Source organism: Vicugna pacos, chromosome 24 (assembly GCF_048564905.1).
Source record: "Vicugna pacos chromosome 24, VicPac4, whole genome shotgun sequence".
NCBI lineage: Eukaryota > Metazoa > Chordata > Mammalia > Artiodactyla > Camelidae > Vicugna > Vicugna pacos.
This window is the reverse complement of record NC_133010.1, coordinates 20,832,112-20,854,255: the sequence shown is the minus strand read 5'-3', so window position 1 is coordinate 20,854,255 and position 22,144 is coordinate 20,832,112. Positions and strand designations below refer to the sequence as shown.

Below are 22,144 nucleotides of genomic sequence, written 5' to 3'. Positions count from 1 at the left end.
TACCAGATTTTATTTCCATCAGCTGAGTGTACGTACCCCACCTCCCCACCAACATGTATCAGGCTTTTCAATTCATGCCGGCCTGTCAGATGAGAAAACAGTATCTCAGCATTGTTTTACACATTTCCCTGATAACTCATGAAGGTAAGCATCCCTTCATGTTTCCTCTTCTGTATGAATTTTCTGTTTATGTCTCTTGCCGTTTTTAACTTGGTTGTTTGCCATTTTAAAAATTGATTTCTAAATCTTTTTAATATGTTCTGGACACTAATCACTGGTTATATGAGTTGCAAATATCTTCCTCTTGTCTAAGTTCTGCCTCTCTGTTTTTATTATCGTGTCTTCAAGGAGGCTGAAGTTAATTTTAACGGAGCCAAAATTATCTCTTTGCTTTCGTGGTTTATGTCGTTTTTGTATTTTGTTGGAGAAATCGCTTCCTATTCCACAGTAATTAGATATATTCTAAATAATTTCATGGAGGTTTCTTCCAATCCCACCCTCATAAATATACGAGCTTCTTTCCACCCTTTAGGTTTCAGCTTAAACGTCATTTCCTCAGAGAGGTCTTTCCTGGCAACTCTATTTAAAGTTAAATACCACCCAAGCATTCCCTAACTCAGTCTCTCATTCCTTTGGTTTTTAGTGACCTTGGGGCCAAGTCACTTAAGCACTTTTCACCTCAGTTCTTCTCCTAGAAACTGGGAATAATAAAGAACACCTACCTCACAAGGTTGCTGGGAAGATCACATGTAAAGAACTAAGATTTCAAGCACGCAATAGCACTTAACAGATGCTACTGTATTTTTAGCAGCATTTATCACATAGTGAAATTCTAATATATATATATATTAGAAAAATATATATAATCCATTAATATTATACTTGTGCCTGGCAGAGGGTAGGCACTCAATAAATATGTACTGAATGAATAGTGCAATATTAACAATATGAAATGCTTGAAAATTGCCACAACCCTATACGAGACAGCAACCACAGTTTTCATGTAATTCCTTTTTCCACAAAAAGGTAAGTTCCAAAATGTACAGAAAGTGCCAGCCCTCCTCCATTCTTTTTCTCAGCTCCATTCCTCTCCCAATGCAGGAGCCTCATTTTTGTTTGCTCAACTTTGCTTCTCAAACATCAGTTCCCTGTCAATGTAATTCTTTCAATCCACTTAAATTACCTGGAGAGAGAAAGGGAAAGACAGCTAGAGCCCAGAACCTGACCCAGCAAAAGCCACAGTCCAACATCCTAATGCTGTTGACTGGTGAGCATGACAAAAAGTCTCCTTTGTCCTGGGCTAAAGGATAAAGACCAGAACGAAAGCAGACTAAGCTGCCTTCTTGGTCCTCTTCTCCGAGATCTCACCACTCCAGTGCTAACTTGAATCCAAGTGAGACACGGCAAGGAAAAGAGGAGGAATAAAGGTATGAATGCTTAGAACTCACCTAAGCCACCCTTGAACTTCCCACGGAGGGCGTTGCTAACAGAGAGGCATTCCCTGGCCCGTTCTACCTCACTAGCACAAGAGGAAAAAGAGGGGCTCAATGACTGTAAGTGAAGGGTCTACATGTTATTGGATGTCTGCCCTTTGAATTTTTATCACATCAATTCATACATAATTAATTATTATAATTATTACATTGATACATCAAGTATTATAACATACTTTTTTTAAAAAAAGTGTTATTAATGACAATGTGATCCTCACCCTTATACAACTGTAAGAAAATAACTTATGAGACATTAACTAGGCCCACAGCTTGGTGAAGATTCATGAGTTAACATTTGTGAAAAAATATAGGCTCTGGGATTAAAGCTAGGGGGTCAAACCCCAAACTCAGCTTTCTCTAGACGTATGACCTAGGACAGATGAACCCATTTTCTTGCTGATATATAACTATACATAATGTCGTTGTAGAGTAGAAATAATGCAAGAAAAGTGTCTGGCTCATAGGAGGTCCTCAATAAAACCTGACCATTTCTTACATCAGTATAACACGGTGTAAAGAGAACAAAAATTATAATCAAAACCCTTGGGTAGTCTCGTTTTCCCAGTTACCTCTGCCAAGAACCCCATCTGAGTTTGCTCCCCTGTGTGTGAAACGGGCATAATAACTGTGTTATTCACCTCAAAACATCACATACAGCATCAAATGAGTTACTACACGTTAAGTGCACTGGGAAGTATAAGGCATTTATTAACGAGATCTAAATGCTAAAAAAGTTCTACGGTAGTGATTTTTGAGGGACATCTTTTTAAAATGCATTGCCTACTGCCCTGCCTTACTGAGAACCACCTCACCTCGAGGTCTCAGGATCACTGATGTCTGGGACGTCTTTGCCCTTTTTAAGTTACCTACCATCAGATTGCTGTTTTTACATAGACTTTTTAACAATGTGTGTGCTAAAACTTAAAAAAATTAGCATTTTACCCGTTTTAAAGCATACACCTCAACGTCATTAGGTACACTTAAACCGCAACCATCATGACTATTCATCTCCAGAACTTTGTCATCATCCCAGACTGAAATCTGTACACACTAAGCAGTAACTCCCCGTCACACCCCTGATGATGGCTGCCCTTCAGCCTATTGTTTATCTGGTGTTGCTTCACTCATTAGCAACAGCAGTTCATTTGCTCTCCTTCTCACACAATATACTGCCGGCTGTAACTTGATAGGAACCATAAATGCCATTTTTAAACCCATAACAATAATTTGGCTTCAAAAATTAACGCAGTCTGCTCCCACCTTGGTTTTTCAAAGCTGTTTCTATTCAGAATCCAGTGTTAATGTCAAAATAATCAGCTGTGTGTCTCTGTGCTTTCTTCTGACACACCTCTGCCCATGCTGCACTCTCCATTTGGAATGTCTTTCCTATTCATCTGTCCCCATCTGACCTGTCTGTTGGAACCCTTCAAGGTCCAGACCAAATTCTATATTCTCCACGAAGGCTCCTTCACCACCTGACTCTAGCTGTCTCTCTCTCATTTGATCTCTTACAGCAGCTATTATACAAATAAAATGACCAAAATTATATACTGTAATTGCTTCACTTATGTCAACCAGAGCTCTTCAAAAAAGAAATTAAGCTATATTTTGTTCATTCAATCATTTTGTTCGTGTATTTATTATTCATTCAACAAATACTGTCTTGTGGACAAAGTGCCCAAGAAATGTTTGCTGAATAAGCACAATTCTAAGTCACTAGGCTTTGACGGATGAGTCAATAAAATCAAGCTCTTCTTCTGCTTGTATTTTTGTAAAAAAATAATTTTATTTACCTCTCAGGTCTTAGTCGTGCTCCAGATAGATCAGCTCCCCATTAAATCAGTTAATACCAGCTTGTCTGGGCAATTTGGAAATTTTATACAATGAAACCTGAATGATTCTGTTGATTCTAAAAAATCTGCAACGTTCTGGGTACCCATTGCTGTTTACAATTTCCACTTAGGGACAAAACTATCTATGCAAAGGCATCTTTTTGTTAGCATCCTGTGTTCTCACTAGATGTCAACGAAGGCAACAAAATAAAGCAAGCCTAGCTTTCCTCATTTAGGGACACGTGAAGGGGAATAAGAGCTGGTAGGAAGTTCCTCGTGTTTGGGCCAGTGCTTATTTCCCCACAGCATATTCCAACTGAAGAACCTCCTGCCGTTGGTTTCTCATTAGCCAAGCCTCTCTTACTGGCCGAGTGAGAGGAGACAATGGAGGAAATTACCGATAAGACAGGATTTTGCAACGGGTGCCTCGACCCGGGACGCGGCGCCACTTGTTATCCAACGAGCGCCGAGTACTGCACTCCCCACCATCTTCCTCTTTCAGTAAAGATCTCCACGTGCCAGCAAAGTTGACTCATTCCAAAACACTCCCAATAATACATGAGTGGCTATACAAGCCACACTTACATTCATTATTTCATTCGCGCTTCTCAGCAGCCCAGGGACACAGGCATTGCCTCTACTTCTCAGAAGAGGGGACTGCTCCTGTGCTACAGGGTCCACGAACTACGCAAACCCAGGGCTGGGACCACTCCTTCGGGGATAAAGGCTGCGGTCTGGGGTTCCACAGCCACAGCCTGGAGCTCTCCCGATAACCCACCTGCCTCGAATTCTCGGGCAGCGGTACCTCCCCTCGCGGCCCATTGAGCCCAAACCAGGAGAACCACAGCCACGTGCGCCTCCCAGCCTGCACCCCGCAGAGCCTTCAGGGCGAGGCCGCGCATATGCCGTCACCCCCAGGGGTCACCCGCGAACCCGGATCGGGCACTGAGTGGCTGACTCAGCCTCCAACGCCCAACCGGACTCGGTCACCACAGGCGATCCCATCCGCCAGCTGGCCCGCGCCTGTGCTCGCAGGCCGCTCTAGCCACGCACGGAGCCGGCACTCTCGTTGCTCCCGGCGTGACGTCATCGGCGGGCGCCGCGGCGCGGCAGCGGGCACGCGCAGGCGAGAAAATGTCTCCGACGCCGCCACTCTTCAGTTTGCCCGAAGCGCGGACGCGGTTTACGGTGAGCGGAAGGCGGAAGGGTGCGGCCCTCGCCCGGCGCTATTTTTTGCCCTCCTCTCCTGAAAGTACTCGAATTTTGCTCTGGGGTAAAGCGGAGACAGAGGCGTGCGCGCCGCGGCGACCGGCTCCCGGCCCGGTCCTGAGCTAGTAGGTGGGAAAGACGCATTACTTGCCTCTTCCGCGCGTCCTCTGCGGTCTTCCTGCACCTTCCCGCCGGAGGGTCCCGGGACCCCGCGTTCTGGGCGTCTTTGCGCCCTGTGTGGAGGGCTCGCCCGCTGACTACCTCCGTTCGGGTCCAGCCCCTCTGCATTGCTCGCTTAGCCGGGCAGGTGTTTCCAGAACTGGAAGGGGGGCTGCTGAAGGAGGAGGGGGAGGGGTTTTAGCGCAGAGACCCGGCTCCCGCCCCGCCTCCTTAGCTGCCCCGCGGTTGTTCCCGACCGCGAATTCACCACCCTGTAACCCTCCGTATCTCGCTCCTGAGAGGTGGATGAGGAGGTCCTAGGTGGGAAAAGGCAAACAGAACAGCTTGGGAGGGGTTGCCAGCTGTCATTTTATTCTTAGACATTCGAGCATTCGGAAAGATCTTAAGAGCGTTTTCATGTTAGCTTGTTTAACTCTTAGAGTAGCTCTGTGAAGTAGGCTAAGTTTTATTATCCGTGGTAGATGAGCTAGAAATTGAGACTCCCCCCGTTCCTCCAAAAGTTAAATGATTTATTTACTTAACTGGTTTCTCTGACTTCAGACCAGGTAGTCTTTTTATGCTGCGCATCACAGAATGAAGAACCCTGTTCTAAGTTGTTTGTATTGTCTTTAGCATTTGCGCCAATATTTCAAGTCATTGTTAAAACTACTCACATATTTAACTGTGGTTACGTACTTACGCCATAATGAAAATTCTGTGAAAGAAATTTGATTCGTTGTAGTCAGTAGTTTTCTTGTTTGCGGTCCCCCCCCCCATACCGTGTGGGGTTTACTTATTTATTTATTTTTTACTGTATTGTATCTTGTTTATGTCATCAGAATAGTTTTAGTTGTGTGAATTTTGTTGTAGTCCTTAGTGTTTTGAAATTCTCCTGGGAGTGACTGTTAGGAATATCCAAGGTCGTATTAGCCCTGGAGGGGAGCATTTAAGGGGAGATCATCTAGTTTAATGCTTCTCAAGCTTGAGCATGGAGTGGGATCACCTGGAGGTCTTGTTGAATGTAGATTCTGGTTCAGTAGGTCTGGGGTGGGTTCTGAGATTCTCATTTGTAACAAGTTTTCAGGTGATGCCACTGGTGCTGTTGGTTGTAAGGATCTACAGCAGCCCTCTGATTTGACTGGTGAGGAAAATGAAGTGCAAAGAGATAAAGGGACATGCCCAAGATTACACAGCCCATTTTTGGCAGAGTCAGGAAAGATCATTTCCAGTATAAATCTAACTCCTTTGAGGTAGTAAGATGATTTTCCAAGTGTATGTGAATTTTTACAGAATGAATGAGTTGGCAATATTTTTGTCTTTCAATTATGACTATTTTTAAGACAATCAGCAGGTATTTATTCAGTGTTTACTTTGTGTCAGGGGCTGCTGAGCAAGCTACCTAGAGGAGGGAGGACTTTTGAAGGGTCTTGAAGGATGGATGAAATTTGCATGAGCAGGTAGGAAGAATAGGATGAATGAATACACTGAAGTAAGCTTAATAGAAAATGATGGAAAAAATGGCTAGACCCTAGTGGAGAGTGTGTGTTAGTGGGAAATAAAGTTGGATAGATTGAGTGGGATAACGTTACCAAGGACCTTGAGAGGGAGCTATGAAACAGAACCTGTAGGTAAGGAGCCACTTGGAGATTTTTTTAAAAAAGCAGAATACTCTCATGAGTGGAATATTTAAAGAGATAGTAGGAGGGAAGACCAAGAATGAGAAAGTCTAGGTGGGAACCTCTTGCCAGGTTTAAAGTGTGAATCTATACAAGTAAGTGGCATTTGAATAAGAATTACTGATGGATAAACCTCCTAGAAGAAAATATAGGCAAAACATTATCTGACATACATCTCAAAAATGTTCTCCTAGAACAGTCTACTCAAGCAATAGAAATAAAAGCAAGAATAAACAAATGGGACCTAATGAAACTTACAAGCTTCTGCACAGCAAAGGAAACCATAAGTAAAACAAAAAGACAACATACAGAATGGGAGAAAATTTTTGCAAATGAAACTGACAAAGGCTTGATCTCCAGAATAGATAAGCAGCTCATACGACTTAATAAGAAACAACCAAACAACCCAGTCCAAAAATGGGCATAAGACCTAAACAAGCAATTCTCCAAGGAAGACATACAAATGGTCAATAGGCACATGAAAAAATGCTCAATATCACTAATTATTAGAGAAATGCAAATTAAAACTACAATGAGGTATCACCTCACACCAGTCAGGATGGCCATCATTCAAAAATCCACAAATGACAAATGCTGGAGAGGCTGTGGAGAAAGGGGAACCCTCCTACACTGCTGGTGGGAATGCAGTTTGATGCAGCCACTGTGGAAAACAGTATGGAGATTCCTCAAAAGACTAGGAATAGACTTACTGTATGACCCAGGAATCCCGCTCCTGGACATATATCCAGAAGGAACCCTACTTCAGGATGACACCTGCACCCCAATGTTCATAGCAGCACTATTTACAATAGCCAAGACATGGAGACAGCCTAAATGTCCATCAACGGATGACTGGATAAAGAAGAAGTGGTATATTTATACAATGGAATACTACTCAGCCATAAAAACCGACAACATAACACCATTTGCAGCAACATGGATGCTCCTGGAGAATGTCATTCTAAGTGAAGTAAGCCAGAAAGAAAGAAAAATACCATATGAGGTCACTTATATGTGGAATCTAAAAAAAAACACAATGCATAAATACAAAACAGAAATAGACTCATAGACATAGAATATAAACTTGTGGTTGCCAAGGGGGTGGAGGGTGGGAGGGGATAGACAGGATTTCAAAATTGTAGAATAAACAAGATTATACTGTATAGCACAGGGAAGTACACACAAGATCTTATGGTATGAATATATGTATGTTCATGTATAACTAAAAAATTGTACTCTTCACTGGAATTTGACAACATCGTAAAATGATTATAAATCAATAAAAAATGTTAAAAAAATTATGGAATAACTGATAGCCAGCTATAAATTTTTTTAGTTAGACATACTATTGATGAGTGATGTGTTTTTCATTAAATAATAAACAAAAATCTTTCCACTTATTTGCTGTTTTTGTTTTTCTAGAAATCTACCAGAGATGCCCTGAACAACAAAAATATCAAACCATTGTTGAATACCTTCAGCCAGTTACCTGGCAGGTGAGACATTGATATCCATGAAATAGGCTTGCTGAAATCCTTATACTTACCCTGAACTGTTTTAAAAATGCAGGTGTTCTTTGTTTTTAATAGTGAAAATGAAAAAAAATGTACCCTTGACCAAGCTTTTAGAGGTGTTCTAGAAGAAGAAATTGTAAGTATGTTTTTCCTTTATTTATTGTTAAAATTTGGTTGGTAAATACATGTTATTTTAAAAACTGCTTTTAGTCTTAGAATGGATATTTAAAAGTGATTTTTTTCTAGAGTGAGCTTGCTACTTAGTGAAAGCTGACTTGATCATAGTCAGTATAGGAATTACGTAATAATTAAGGGTTTTTATAGCACAGGTGCAATTTAAGGGTTTGGTTCAATAAGTGAAAAGAGCCCTCTCCAGGTAAATACGTATAACAAAAGCTAGTATGTGGTCTTCCTGAGCAAGAAGTAGAATTTGAAGGTGGGCACTCTCACTTTGCTGTGTTAGCAGTGACACATCCTGTAGTGTCATGAAAGGGCTAGTCCAAGGATGTTCAGCTGGGATTCCATTCCCTCATTTTCCTGTGGCATCCTCCTCATCAGGGAGCATACAAAAATAACAAGAGTCTGACTTCAGTAGAGAAATTTAATCTAAACATGAAAAATCTGAATTTATCTACCATTGGTTGAACACCCGAATGAAAGGAAAGGAAAAGTTTCATCAGTTTATCTTTGGTTTAGCAAAGATTGGATCCCAAGAAGCTAGATCGTTTTCCAATGGCCATAATACAGTCCCTTTCTTTTAGACTATTCTGTATCAAATTTATTCTTCCCTTTTCTTCAGACCTACTCACTTACCTGTTACCAGGCATCGGGCAAGTTACTTTGCTTTTCTGAGTCTCAGTTTCATTTCTAAGAGGGGAAATACCATTTTATCAGGGTTGTATAAAACGACACTCGATGAATGGTGGCTTTTATAATGTTATCAAATCTAAGCACCACCTTTCTTCTATTAAAACCCTCCCTCAGGCATATTAATGCACCGGTATAATTAATTCCCCTGGCCCTGCCTTTGCCATTAAGTAAGTTATGGCCTCTGCACATCTGTTCTTGATCAGCTCACAGCCTCAATCATGCTGATGCATCATCTTCCTGAGACCGTTGGATTTTAAGTGAATCACCTGCTGTTTACTTATTGCTATACTTCTACAATTAGGGCTATCACCATTCATTTTTAAAATTTTCATCTTAGAAAGTAATTTTATCTTCTGTGAGAAATATCTTTATTCAGTATTTGTGATAATCAGTTTAATGTCAGAGGGTATGTTTTTCTTACTATCAAATTAGTCTAAACTCTGGCCCCTATATTAAGTTGTTTTCTCCTCTGTTGGTAGATAAATCATTCATCATGTGAAAACGTTTTAGCTATTATTTCTCTTGCTATTGGGGGAGTAACTGAAGGTAAGTATGGTTTTGTTTTGTTTTAAGTAATCTTGGACATGACATGCTTTATTTAAATTTTAGTCTCCCCATACCTCTCTGCTTATCTGATTTTGTTCATTTTTAAAATTCTGCCTACCCTCTTTGCCAAGAATTCCCAGTGAAATTAGCTCACACTTATTTCTTATCACTGGGAAAATGTGCACATTTTGGCACTTTCTTTGTTCTCCGCTTGTTTCATTTATTCAGTAAATATTTATTGAGCATCTTCTATGTGCCTGGTACTGAGCTTAGAGAGTCAGTGGTGAATAAAACATATTCTCTGCCTGTAAGCAGCCTGGTGGTTAACAGAGGAAACAGACATATAAATGTCTTAATTGGGCATAATTTCTGCAGTTGAAGTGGGAATGAAGTGTAGTTGAAGTGATTCTCTAAACTTCAGAGTCTAAAGGAATCTGTATGGTCTTAGAAAGAAAACTGCAACATAAGAGCTGGGATGTGAGGGATGATTAATTTGGCAGGCAGAAGCAGAAGGGAATAGCTGTGCCTAGTCCGCTGCGACGAAACCCCGGAGAGGGGCTGCAAAGGTAGTGAGAATGGTGAGGAGAGAAGCAGGGCGGGGAGGTTAGGGTCATTTGTGAAGGGCATTGTATGCCAGGCTGAAGAGGAGCTATGGAAGAAGAATTTGACAGAGACCGCTGGCAGGAAAACAGATAGAGGGCTTAACATGGGGCAGTGGCAGCGGGGGATGGTTTGAAGATACCTTTAAAAAGGCAGATGGGGAGGGTATAGCTCAAGTGACAGAGCGCATGCTTAGCATGCACGAGGTCCTGGGATTAATCCCCGGTACCTCTAAAAATAAAAAGCAAACCTAATTACCCCCTCCCACCAAAATAAGTAATACAATAATAAATAAATAAAATTTTAAAAGTAAATAAAAAATAAAAAGGCATATAGTAAATACACAGTGACTGGCACATGGTAGTAGCTCATTAAATATTTGCAGACAAAAGCAATGAAAAAATATATCATCAGTACTCTTCTTTAACCAATTTAGTTGAAGTGCTCATTTATTTGTATAATTAATGTGAAAAGTAGCTTTTAATCTGGAAAGCATTATTCACATATTTATTATTTTGAGACTTATTTGTACAAAAACTGGAACATACAAGGTAAAAGTGGTCTTCCAGTTCAGTAGCAGGCTATTTTGTGATCTTAAGCCTGATTCATAAATTCTGACTTGAGGTGTGAAACTTTTACAGTAGATGCTTCTTCATCATACGTTCATTAAGCATACTTAAATGAGTTCTACCTTGGGTTTCCTTGCCCAGTTTCTTGTCAGTTTGCAGCATCTGTTTAGTTCATTGATTATTCTGATATGATCCTCTTGTAGATTGATAGTGTTTTTAATTCCTGAAGTTGTACAAGGTCTATGTATGGGACGTTTTATTTGAAAAAGATGAGGACTTAAGAACTTAGTTAAACCATAAATAAAAGTTTAAATGCCTTTTTATTTTAACTTGATGGGAAAATTTTTTTTCTTAAGAGAAATTATTACTGTATTGTTTATTTATGTGGCAGGCTTTCAAATTGTCCATAGATATGTTTTGTTAAATTAAACTTAGCAGATATTTATTGCGCTTCTGTTCAGTGTCACGTACTTTACTGGTGAAAACATTGAAAAATGCCTACCCTTAAAAAGCTCACAGTCTACATAACAAATAAGAACAGTCAGAATATAATAAGTGCTATAATAACTTCAGAAGCACAGATGAGGTGGCCGGCTCAGAGGTACCCGAGGAGTTTTTTAGGTATGCCATGTACTCTCTGCTTTGAAAGATGGAGAGGGAATTTACCATGTGATAGGGAGGAGGAAGACTGACTAGGCAGAAAAAAGCCTAAACAAACCCATGCAAGTATGAACATAGCAAGGTGTTTGGGAACTGGGGCGGGGGGTGGGGGGTATCTGTGGCCAAAGTTAAAGTGATCCGGAGAAGGCGGTATGGAGGTTGGGACACAGGTTGTGAAAGTGCTGGGGGATTGTGCTGTAACCCAGCTCATCAGAATCACCAGTGAATCTCCCATTTTCAAATGAGATTGCCAGGCCTTAGCTTAGTTTTACTGGATCAGAATCTTTGGGACTGGAATCTAGGTAGATAAGTTCTCTAATTATTAAATGTGAGTTAACTTCTGCCAAACTATACTGCAACTAAGGGCAAGAAGTATTCCTCTCAAATCTCTTGGATATATAGGACAAAAAGTACCACGAATCTAAGTTACAGGACTTTAGAGGTCATCAGGTCCAATCTTGTCTCTGGCCTATTCTGTTTCCCCTCAGTAACGTCCTTGGCAGGTGGTCATCCAGCCTCTGCTCCCATTGATGGAGCTCACTATTTGACTTCTGTTAGGTACTTCTCATTCTCAGATTTCCTTTGTATGGAGTTGCAGTTTGCTGCTTTATGCCTACCACTGGTTCTAGACAGTATCCCTCCCATCACATTCCAGATGTGATCTTACCAGTGCAGAGTAGAACTGGAAATACTACATCCTTTTTCTGAACATATTGTATTATATTAATGCAGTATTTGGGGCTGATAGTGCCTCTAGATTTTTTTTTAGATACCATGTTAAGTGACTACTTTTCTTAAACACTCAACAAATGTTAGTATCTAGAAGGAAGAATGACCAGGGAGATACAAGTATTTTTAATGGGTCTAGCTGACCTTAAAGTCTTTAATTTATTACGTTACTTAAATAACATTGAATTTAGAAGTAAACAACTTTTTATTTTACTGTCTTTCCCCGACACAACACTGTTATTTTTAAAGTTTAAGAAGAGTTAAAATCAGTATCAAACCTTTTGTTACCTTTTTTGAAGTAGATCTTTTCAAATCACAAAGACAAGTTAAATTCAGCCACATTGTAGAACACTTGGAAATAAGAAAAAGGGAAAATACTAGTCATAATTCCTCTACTTTAAAAAACTACCATTTTTTCTGGTATATGGTTTTAGTTTCTCTCGTCTTTTTAAAAAAAATTTATTGTTGTAACTGTAATCTCCATAAAGTTTTGAGTCCTGGCTTTTTCACTTGACATTATATCATAAGCATTTTCCAAGTTATTGTGGTTCTCATAACCATCATTTTTAATTGGCTGCATTATATTCTTTTGAATAGCTTAGTGGTGAAGAAAACAGACTGTGGAGCCAGACTGCCTGGGTTCGTATCCCAGCTCTACCACTTACTGGCTCTGTGATCTTGGGCAAGTTATTTAACTTCTCTGTGTCTCAGTTTTCCCATTTCTGTACACTGGGATAATGTTACCTACCTCGTAGGTTTGTCAGGATTAAATATGTTGGTATATGTAAAGCACCTAGTGTGCCTGACGTGTAATAAATGCCCTAAAAGTGTTATCAGGAGTGATTGTCATCTTCACACACCAAACTTACTTGAGTGGATCCCATCTGGGGACTTTCAGGTTGCTTCCCGTCCCTGTGTCTCACAGCCTTGTTAGGATTGACAAAGTGTACCTTTAAGATTTTTCTTCAGAATTACTTGCTTGGGCTCTTTTACTCAGTAGCATTTTAAACTTTAAATTGGCTTGTGCTCCACTTGAAGGTATCTGTACCGCATCCACACCTTTTGTACTGTTGGGAGATGTTTTGGATTGTCTTCCCTTGGATCAGTGTGACACAATATTCACTTTTGTGGAAAAAAATGTTGCCACTTGGAAATCAGTAAGTGTCTTAGTTTCTTTTTCTGCTAACATTACCTTTCTATGGATCCAGAGTTCTGAGGGTAGATGTTTTTTGCTTGTATTTCTCATATTGCTGATTGCCAAAAAGTTTGTCTCTATGAGAATTACTTACTCTTACTTGGAAAAGCCAAGTAAGAGTCATATGTGGAGAAGAAAATTGAAGTACAAAACTTAACTGAGTAGAAACAGTTAACTTGAAAACACACACTTTCACACGTTTAAAGCAGTTACTTAGAATCGTGTTTTGTTATATATCTGAAAATATTTTAATTTCATTAAAAATGTTATTTGCTTGAAAAAGTGAAAGTGTAATAGAAGATTCTCAGTGCATGTTAGTGTTCTTTAAAATTTTACTTCCTGTGCCTGTTATTGAAGGATGTGCAACAACTTCAGAACGATAGTAATAATTTCTCTCTTAATTTCAGAATACATTCTATTCTGCTGGGAAAAATTATTTACTACGTATGTGCAATGGTAAGTAATTCAGTGGTAAATGATTGTTTTTTAAAAAAGTAAATGCAGCCAGGAAAACAGGCAGTTGAATTAAACACAGGTGATGAAATGTTTTAAGTAGATTAGTATCTTCATTTTTAAATAGCAGTTTGACTTATTAAAACTGATCATTCACTTTAAATTAAACTGTTCCTGTTCTGGGTATAAACTTAATGAAGACCAAAAAAGTTTAGTGAAGCTTATCTTGCCCATGCTAAACTTGTTTTATTCCTAATTTTCTAGTACTTTTTTGTGACAATAGTTTCTGCCATCATTTTGAGAACTACAGCTTGAGGAAAGTACTTTTGACAAACTGGTTAAGAAACTTGGGTATGATTGTAATGAACAGAATTATCCCTTCTGTGTAACCTTTGTTTCCATATGTTATTAGATCTCCTACGAAGATTATCAAAATCGCAGAACACAGTCTTCTGTGGACGAATTCAGCTCTTTTTGGCCAGGCTTTTCCCTTTATCTGAGAAGTCAGGTAAGCTTTTGTACATAAAATGCTTCACAGGAAAATCTTTACCAGTTTTTAATGGATTAAAATCTGCCATGATGATAAGAAAAATGGTTCTAAAAAGTTGAAAGAACATAGCAAACTGTCACTTTTCTTTTACTTGTAAATAATCGTTCTCTCCCAATATGTGATACAGAGAACCCTGAAATAAAGTCATTGATTCTTAAGTTCAAAGCTTAATAATAACGTACAGTTGAATTACTCTGAAATATGTAGATATGAATCATGTTTTTACTTCATTTCCTAACGTATGCCTATTTTTCTGTTTCCATTTTCTCCCTCAGTCACTACTGTTTAGCCACACTTACTTCGGTTTCTTTCTTTTATCATATATTATTGTGAAATATAACAGTAATATGAAAAGCACTGAAAGTAAGCATGTAGTATAATTATTATGAATAAATACTGATGTAACCACTGTCCAGGTCCAGAAGTGGAACATTGCCAGTTCTCTGGAGCCCTCCACAATCTATTCAGATATGCCAGATTTTGATACTGTTTTGCTTCAGTGTTCCCTTCGTTAATATCAGGCTAATATACCACTTGCTTCATGAGTCGTTATAAGGATTAAGTCAGTTAAAATATGTGAAAAACTTACCACAGAGGTTGCATGTGGTAAGATCTAAAGTATGTGTTAGCAGTGGTTTTCGTGTGGCTTTCTTTTTGTCCTGCTAGATCTCTGTTTTTTCTTTCCTGCTTATTTAATGTGGTCAGGATTAATTTAGATTTACCAGTATTTTTACCACTTCTATTTCTGACCTTCTGTCTGTGATTATTTCCCCCTTTAGACTTTCCTTTAGTGCCGATTTTTGTTTTGTCTGGAAATCTTTATGTCTTTACTCTTGAGTGGTTTTGGTAGATGTAAGATTGTAGTCTGCCACCAGATATAAGATTTCATTTAGTGGGAGATAATCATTACTTTGTTTTCTTTCTTCCAGTGTTCTGTAGATAAGTCAAATGTCAGTCTAACTCCTTTGAAGACAGCCTAGTGTTTTGTTTTGTTTTTTTCCCTCTGTTGACTCTTAAGATTTTCTTTTTCTTTGGGTTTTTTTGATTTTTGGTGGTTTTCTTTTCTTTTCTTTTCTTTTTTCAGTTTTACTATGATGTATCTAAGCATGGATTTTTTTTTTTTAATCATTCTTAGATTTGTGGGCATCTTGAATCTATGGATTGATTTTCCTTCATCCAGTTTGTAAAATTTTAGCTGTTATTTCTTCAAATGTTATGTATGCTTCTTTCTCTTTTTCTCTCTCTGGAACTCCAATAGACATCCTATACCTTCTCACTGTATCCTCCGTCTCTTACACTTTCTACATTTTTCATCTATTTTTTCCCTCTCATTCTGAAAAATTTCTTTAGAACTATTTTCCAGCTCACTGCTTCTCTCTTTGGCTGTGAATAATTTGCTAAATGAGTTCTTAATTTCAGTAATTTCATTTCTAGAAACTTTTTTAAGTCTGCTGTGTAACTTTTTAGTTTCTTATTCCCGGCTGTTATTTTCAGACTTGTATTTTAAACAATTTTCTAACCAGGGTAAGCATTGTTATTTTTATTTATGTGTCTGATAATTCCAGTACCTTAAGTCTTTGTGGTCGGTCTCTTAGTGTCTGTTTCTACTGTTTCTCACTCCTGATGTCTTACCTCTTTGTGTTTCTGGTTAGTGTTTGTTATATTTGAGAAGATACTGGCGGGGATAATTTTGAGGCCCAGGTTAGATACCTTTCTCCAGGTGGAGTTTTCATTACTCCTGCCAGGCACCTTTAGAAGGGTGCTGTTACCAGTGCCAGGTTACCTTACTCCAGCCCAGCTCAAGGCCTGTGATTCCTAAGGTCGTCAGCAAGACTTGGCACTAGACTGCAGTTTGTTTGGTTCAGCCTTACTAGAGCACATAGCCCTGTAGGTCCCAGTCTTGAAGATGGTTGGGGTAGGAATTATTAGAAGCTCCACTTTTCCTTGGACCCAGAGATTTACTTTTATTTTCCTAACTTCAGAAAGCTGCTAAAAGAATAGCTCAGTTTTGCAACTGATTCTTCCTGTTTGGCAGAAGCCCTCAAGACAAAAGTGGCTTTGAGTGTCGATGACGCATTGCTTATCTTTCTTGCCTTCTTGACTTTTGCCAGATATTCCTCACCGTATGTCAGCTCTTTACTATTTTTAAGAAAACCGTTTTTGTATTTCATTGCCTAAAATAGTACTGTGAACATGGTTTATGCTCTGCGAATATTTATAGAATTAATGTAATTTATTCACATTTTTAGTTATCCGTAGAGGATTAATCTGAATTAATTAACTGATTAGCCTTCCATTACTGGAAGCTCACCTTTTTATATTTTTTAATAGCTTTATCAAGATGTGAATTCACATACCATACAATTCACCACTGCAAATGTACAATTTATTGTGTTTTAGTATATTCACAGGGTTGTGTAGTCATTACTGCAGCCTAATTTTAGAACATTTTTCCTTTCTACGGAACGGTGTACCCATTAACTGTCACTCGCCACTTACCCCATCCTCACTCTCTGCCCCAGGGCCTAAGCAACCTTAATGGACTTTTTAGTCTCTGTGGATTTTCCTATTCTGGGCATTTAAAAAATACAGTATGTGGTCTTTTATGACTGGCTTTTTTAACTTAGCTTATTATTTTCAAGGTTCATCTCTGTTGTTGGTTGTATAGGTACTTCATACCTTTTTATGGCTGAATAATATTCTATATATAGCCAAATATTCTCTATATGGATATACCACGTTCTGTTTATCCATTCATCAGTTGACAGACATTAGAGTTGTTGCTGCTTTTTGACTGTTGTGAGTAATGCTGCTGTGAACGTTTGTGGACCAGTTTTGTGTGGATTTGTATATACGTAGGTGTAAACGTAGGATGGAATTGATGGGTCATATGGTGATTGTTTTCATTTCTCCTGGATATGTATCTTAGAGTAGAATTACTGGATCATATGGTAACTCTGTACTTAAGTTCTTGAGGAGCTACCAAACTGTTTGTCAAAAAGGCTGCATCATTTTATAGGCCTGTTGTCGATGCAGGTGGTTTTCAGTTTCCCCACATCCTTGCTAACACTTACTGTTGTCTTTTTTGTTACAGCCATCCTAGTGGGTGTAAAGTAGTATCTCACGGTTGTGGTTTGTATTTGCATTTCTGTAATGACTGAAGATGATAAGCATTTGTACTTATTGGTCATTTGCAAGTCTTCCTTAAAGAAAGGCCTAGTCAGATTCTTTGCCTATTTTAAAAATTGGCTTGTTTATCTTTTTATTAATTAGTGTACATGTTCTTTTATATTCTAAGTACCAGACCCTTATCAGATATATAATTTGCAAATATGTTCTCCCATTCTGTGCATTGCCTTTTCACTTTGCAGCGCAAAAATTTTAAATTTTGATGAAGTTTAATATGTCTATTTTTTTCTTTTGTTGATGGTACTCTTGGTGTCATGTCTAAGAAACTATTGCCTAGCCCAAGGTCACAAAGATTAACATCCATGTTTTCTTGTAAGAGTTTTAGCTCTCACATTTAGGTATATGGTTGATTTTTGAGTCAGTTTTTGTGTATTATATGAGGTGGGGATCCAGTTTCGTTCTTTTATATGTGGGTACCCAGTTGTCCTAACACCATTTGTTGAAAAAACTATTATTTTCCCATTGAATTGACATCTTGCCTTCCTTATGCCTTCAAAATATCAAGATCAGTTGAACCTTATGAGCTTGGCACTGACTCTTCCCTTTGTAATCCTTCTGTCTGTCGTCACATTACTGCCTTTTGCTGTCACTCAGTCTCAGTTCAAATTTCACTTCCTTTAAGAGGCTCTCTTTGAGCATCTAAACCTGCCACCACAGTTACCCATTATCACTACCTGATTTCAAGTCTCTCCTTAGTGTTTAGCACCATGTGGCATTTTCCGTAAGTTTGTGTTGTTCACTTCTGTATTTTCTGTGCCTTAAATGGTGCCAGACATCTAGTTGCCATTTAAATATGTCATGAATGAAGCTCTGTCTCGTTGTGAAATGGAGCATGCCTCCTCGTAAGTACTAATTTGTGATTTCTTTTCCTGGAATTTACAGAAGACCTAAGAACAAGATTTCAGTTCTCAGCCATTCTTGAGTCCTTCCTCATCTCATTTTTTAAGAAACATTTAGACCTCTTTTTCAATATACTTCATTTCTAAATTGACAAGACATAGAGAAATCACTTTTTTTCTCTTATTAACTAGTGAAAGACTAACAATATGTTGCTAAATATATATATATCTTTAAATAAATTATATTTTTAAGTTTAATTTTTAAGTTATAAAAGTAACACAACCTTATTTCAGAAAAATTTAAAATTGAAGGGGAAAAGACATAATCCTGTTACCCTAACATAAGCTAGGTTGGCATTTGGGGATATCTTCTTGGAGTATTTTTTTCTTCTTTTTTTACATTTGTAGATGTTTAAGATTCACTAGAGTATATCCCAAGACTTCAAAAAAATCATTTTAGCATGTAATTTACCCATTAAGTTTAGTAACATATGACCGAAATTTTTAGCTTAATGAGAATTACGGCATGTGCTATACTGAGTAATAGAGAATAGACAAGGATATTTTAGGTAGTCAGTGCTGAATGGTCAGCCAGGTTCATTCACTAGCTTAATGACTTCATTTAGCCGCCTAGCTTTTTTCTTGTTTTTTTCTTAACTTTTTGTTTTAAAATAATTTTAGACTTAAAGAAGAGTTGCAAAGATAGTATAGAGTACCTGAATAACTTCACCTAATGTCAGCCTCTTCCGTAATCATGGTGCAGTTATCAGAACTAAGAAATCAACATTGGTGCAGCACTATTAGCTAACAGACTTTGATTTTACAAATTTTATCAGTGCTCTCTTTTATGTTTAAGGATCCCATCCAAGATCCTGCATTTAGTTGTCCTGTCACTTTAATTGCCCCAGTCTCCCCAGTCAGTGACAGTTCCTCAGTCTTTGCTTTTTTTTTTCATGACCTTGACACTTTTGAAGAGTACTGTTCAAATATTTTCTAGAATGTCCTTTAATTTGTTTGTCTGATGTTTTTTCATAAGTAGGTTTAGGTTATGGATCTGGGAAAGACCACAGAGGTGATGTGCATCGTTTTAACATGACACTGATGTGTCTTTACTAAGGATGTTATCTTTGATTACTTGGTTAAGATATTATCTTTGATCACCACATTTCTCTGCTATAAAGTTACTATTTTCCCCTCTGTAATTAATAAATATTTGGAGGAAGATACTTTGAGGCTATGCAGATACCTTTTTCTCCTTAGAACTTTGCCCATTGGTTTCGTAGTTCGTCAGTGGATCTGCCTACAGTGGTTATTATTAGGTTGTCCTGGTGGTGATTTTCTATTCCTTTCACTCTTTCTACATTTATGAGTTGGGATTCTTTTCTAAAGACGAGTTGTCTCTTCTCCCTTGGCTACTTGTTAATTCAATCATCTATTTCAGTATGAACTCATGGATTTTTTTTTGTTATTTTTTTCTGATTTATTTTATTTACTTATTTATTTTTTATTGAAGTTTAGTCTTTCACAATGTGTTAATTTCTGGTGTACAGCATAGTGATTCAGTTATACATGTATATATATTCCTTTTTTTGTCATAGGCTAATACAAGATATTGAATTTAGTTCCCTGTGCCATACAGTAGGACCTTGTTGTTCATCTGTTTTATAATGGATATTTATTTTATATGGGATACAATCTCATAGTACCATTATTTACTTTTTGCCCATTGGGAGCTCTTTCATGTTTTCCTGGGTAGTCCAGGTGCATCTTGTGTTTTCCATGCCCCACCCCTGGAATCAACCACTTCTCCAAAGAGCCTGATTTACTTAAGAATGGTATTTAGGAGACGAGATCTGGTCACTAGGTATGCTGATTGTTACTAGAACATCACTCCTTCTAAAGCGCTCTCGGGACAGAGCTCAGAGGCTATATGTGTACTAACCTGTGTTCATGTGCATCTGTATTTATTTATGTGTCTGTCTGTATATTTTTTAAATGACCTACAACAAAAACAATGGTGTCATACTGATTGATACTTATGAGTCTAATCCAGCACCAATAGACCTGCTTATTTATAATTTCTTTCCCTGACAGCAAGAAACCTGGCTCTTATTAACTGTAATGTATTTACTATAAGTACTGTTAATACACTCATACTTTATTAGTACAATTTTTATTTGTGCTTCAGCAAAATTATAAACTACTACATATTGCATTCTGTAATATTGTTCTAGAATATTCATGAATGACAAGGATCAGCTATATTTCTGCATGCTCTAAAGGCATCTTAAATGACTTTTAAAAGAATTTGAAAATCAAGTGTGATATTATTTCTGACCTGATCTTTTGCTTAATTATGGATTTATCATTTTATATATTTGGGTTATAAGACAACAGAGTTATATTAAACAAGTTTAGGTGTTCAGTGGATTTGCTTTGAAAATCTTTTTTTTTTTTTAATAGGCCTTAACTTGCAGAGTCAATTTAATCTGGAAAATGTCACTGTTTTCAATACCAATGAACAGGAAAGTACACTGGGTCAGAAGGTGAGGCTGATATGAAACCTAACAGAACATATTTTAAGTTTGTTATTGAGATAACTCATGTGAATGGGTCTTCTAAATCAAAAATTTTTTAACTTTTATTTCCAATTTCTAGAAATAATATGCATTCTGTGTAAAAATGCAGACAAAATAGAAATATTTGAAATAGAAAATGCAGCTACCCTATAATCCAGGGCCCCAAAGATAACCACTCGTAACATTCTCTGTCTGTTTTTAGAGGACTTTTTTGTGTGTTTGTAGTTTCATTCCAAAAATGAGGTCATACAGTTTACTTTTAACAGTATAAAATGGAAGCTTGTCTGCATCAGTACATTTAGATTTGTCTCAGTGTTTTAATGATGCCTTTGGATATGTCACAGTCCCCTGTCAGTGGGTATTTAGATAATCTTCAGTAGTGAAAAATTGTTAAAAGCATTATTGTGAATAGTGTTTTGTATGTCACTGCTAAATTATGCAGGTGTCTCCTTTGGAGAAAGTCAGATAAGTGAAATTGCTCTATCAAAATAAGTGTGTATATCAAACTTTGATAACTATTACCCAGATACTTCTCAAAAAGATTGTACCCAGTTATGCTATCTCCAGTGGCACAGAGAATGCCCTCGCATTTCCCCACAACCTCACACCAACAGTGGGAATTAGCAGTTTTTAAAAATCTTTGCTTAATTGATAATATGCTTGAAAAGTAAGTCTTCTTTGCATTAACTTACATTTCCTTGGCTACTAATGAAGTCAAGGAACTTACTGTATGTTTGTTGGAATTTATTTTTCTTCAAAACAATTAGAAACAATGAGAAAGTGAATTGCCTGTTTGTACAATTTCCTCATTTTACTATTGAAGTGTCTTTTTTATTAATGTGTAGAAACTCATTGTATGGAATAATATTAATTTGTTACCTACCGTATGTTGATGTATTTTTTCCCTCAGTTTATAGTTTTTCTTGTAACTTTATAGAGTTTGCTGTATAGAACTGTTAAATTTGGATATGGTAATATTAACATTTGTTGACCTCTTGTTTTAGTGTTGCCGGCCTTGTGTCATACTGAAAGCTTCCACTCCACAAAAATATACAGTTCCCGGGGTGGGGAAGGTTATAGCTCCGTGGTAGAGTGCCTGCTTAGCAGGTACAAGGTCCTGGGTTCAATCCTTAGTATTCCATTAAAAAATAAATAAATAAACCTAATTAACTCCCCCACAAAAATGAAAAAATAAAATTTAACAACAACAAAAGAGAGTATATAATTCTCTTTGCCTTCTGGTGCATTTGTGATCTTATTTTTTTCTTTTAAATCTTTAACCCAGCAGGAATGTTGAAATTTGGAATAAGTTGAGTTATATTTTTCCCAAACAGTGAGACACTTATCTCAGAACCATTTGTTAAATAATCCATCATTTGCCCGTTGGTTTTCAAAAGGACATTGCAAAACCAACTTTATTTTTAAAGATTATTTATAATATATCCAGAAGACAGTCCAGAGTTGGCAAATTTGGGGGCATTC

At 37.7% G+C, this 22,144-nt stretch overlaps 1 protein-coding gene and 1 long non-coding RNA gene across 4 annotated transcripts in view; one reads left to right on the top strand and one right to left on the bottom strand.

Moving 5' to 3' along the window:
• LOC140689017 (uncharacterized) overlaps nucleotides 1-4,872 on the bottom strand; it is a 30,606-nt gene extending 25,734 nt beyond the window's left edge. For both annotated transcript variants that reach the window (XR_012063879.1, XR_012063878.1), the window contains exon 1: nucleotides 4,686-4,872. This is a non-coding gene — a long non-coding RNA (uncharacterized lncRNA). The remainder of the gene's footprint in view (nucleotides 1-4,685) is intronic.
• The window catches only part of THOC1 (THO complex subunit 1), a 43,782-nt gene continuing 26,059 nt past the window's right edge, over nucleotides 4,422-22,144 (top strand). For both annotated transcript variants that reach the window (XM_072949147.1, XM_072949146.1), the window contains exons 1-8: nucleotides 4,422-4,513; nucleotides 7,792-7,865; nucleotides 7,959-8,019; nucleotides 9,233-9,299; nucleotides 12,896-13,014; nucleotides 13,460-13,508; nucleotides 13,918-14,013; nucleotides 20,547-20,629. In XM_072949147.1, coding sequence (XP_072805248.1) covers nucleotides 4,460-4,513; nucleotides 7,792-7,865; nucleotides 7,959-8,019; nucleotides 9,233-9,299; nucleotides 12,896-13,014; nucleotides 13,460-13,508; nucleotides 13,918-14,013; nucleotides 20,547-20,629 — 603 coding nt within the window. In that variant the 5' untranslated portion in view covers nucleotides 4,422-4,459. The remainder of the gene's footprint in view (nucleotides 4,514-7,791; nucleotides 7,866-7,958; nucleotides 8,020-9,232; nucleotides 9,300-12,895; nucleotides 13,015-13,459; nucleotides 13,509-13,917; nucleotides 14,014-20,546; nucleotides 20,630-22,144) is intronic.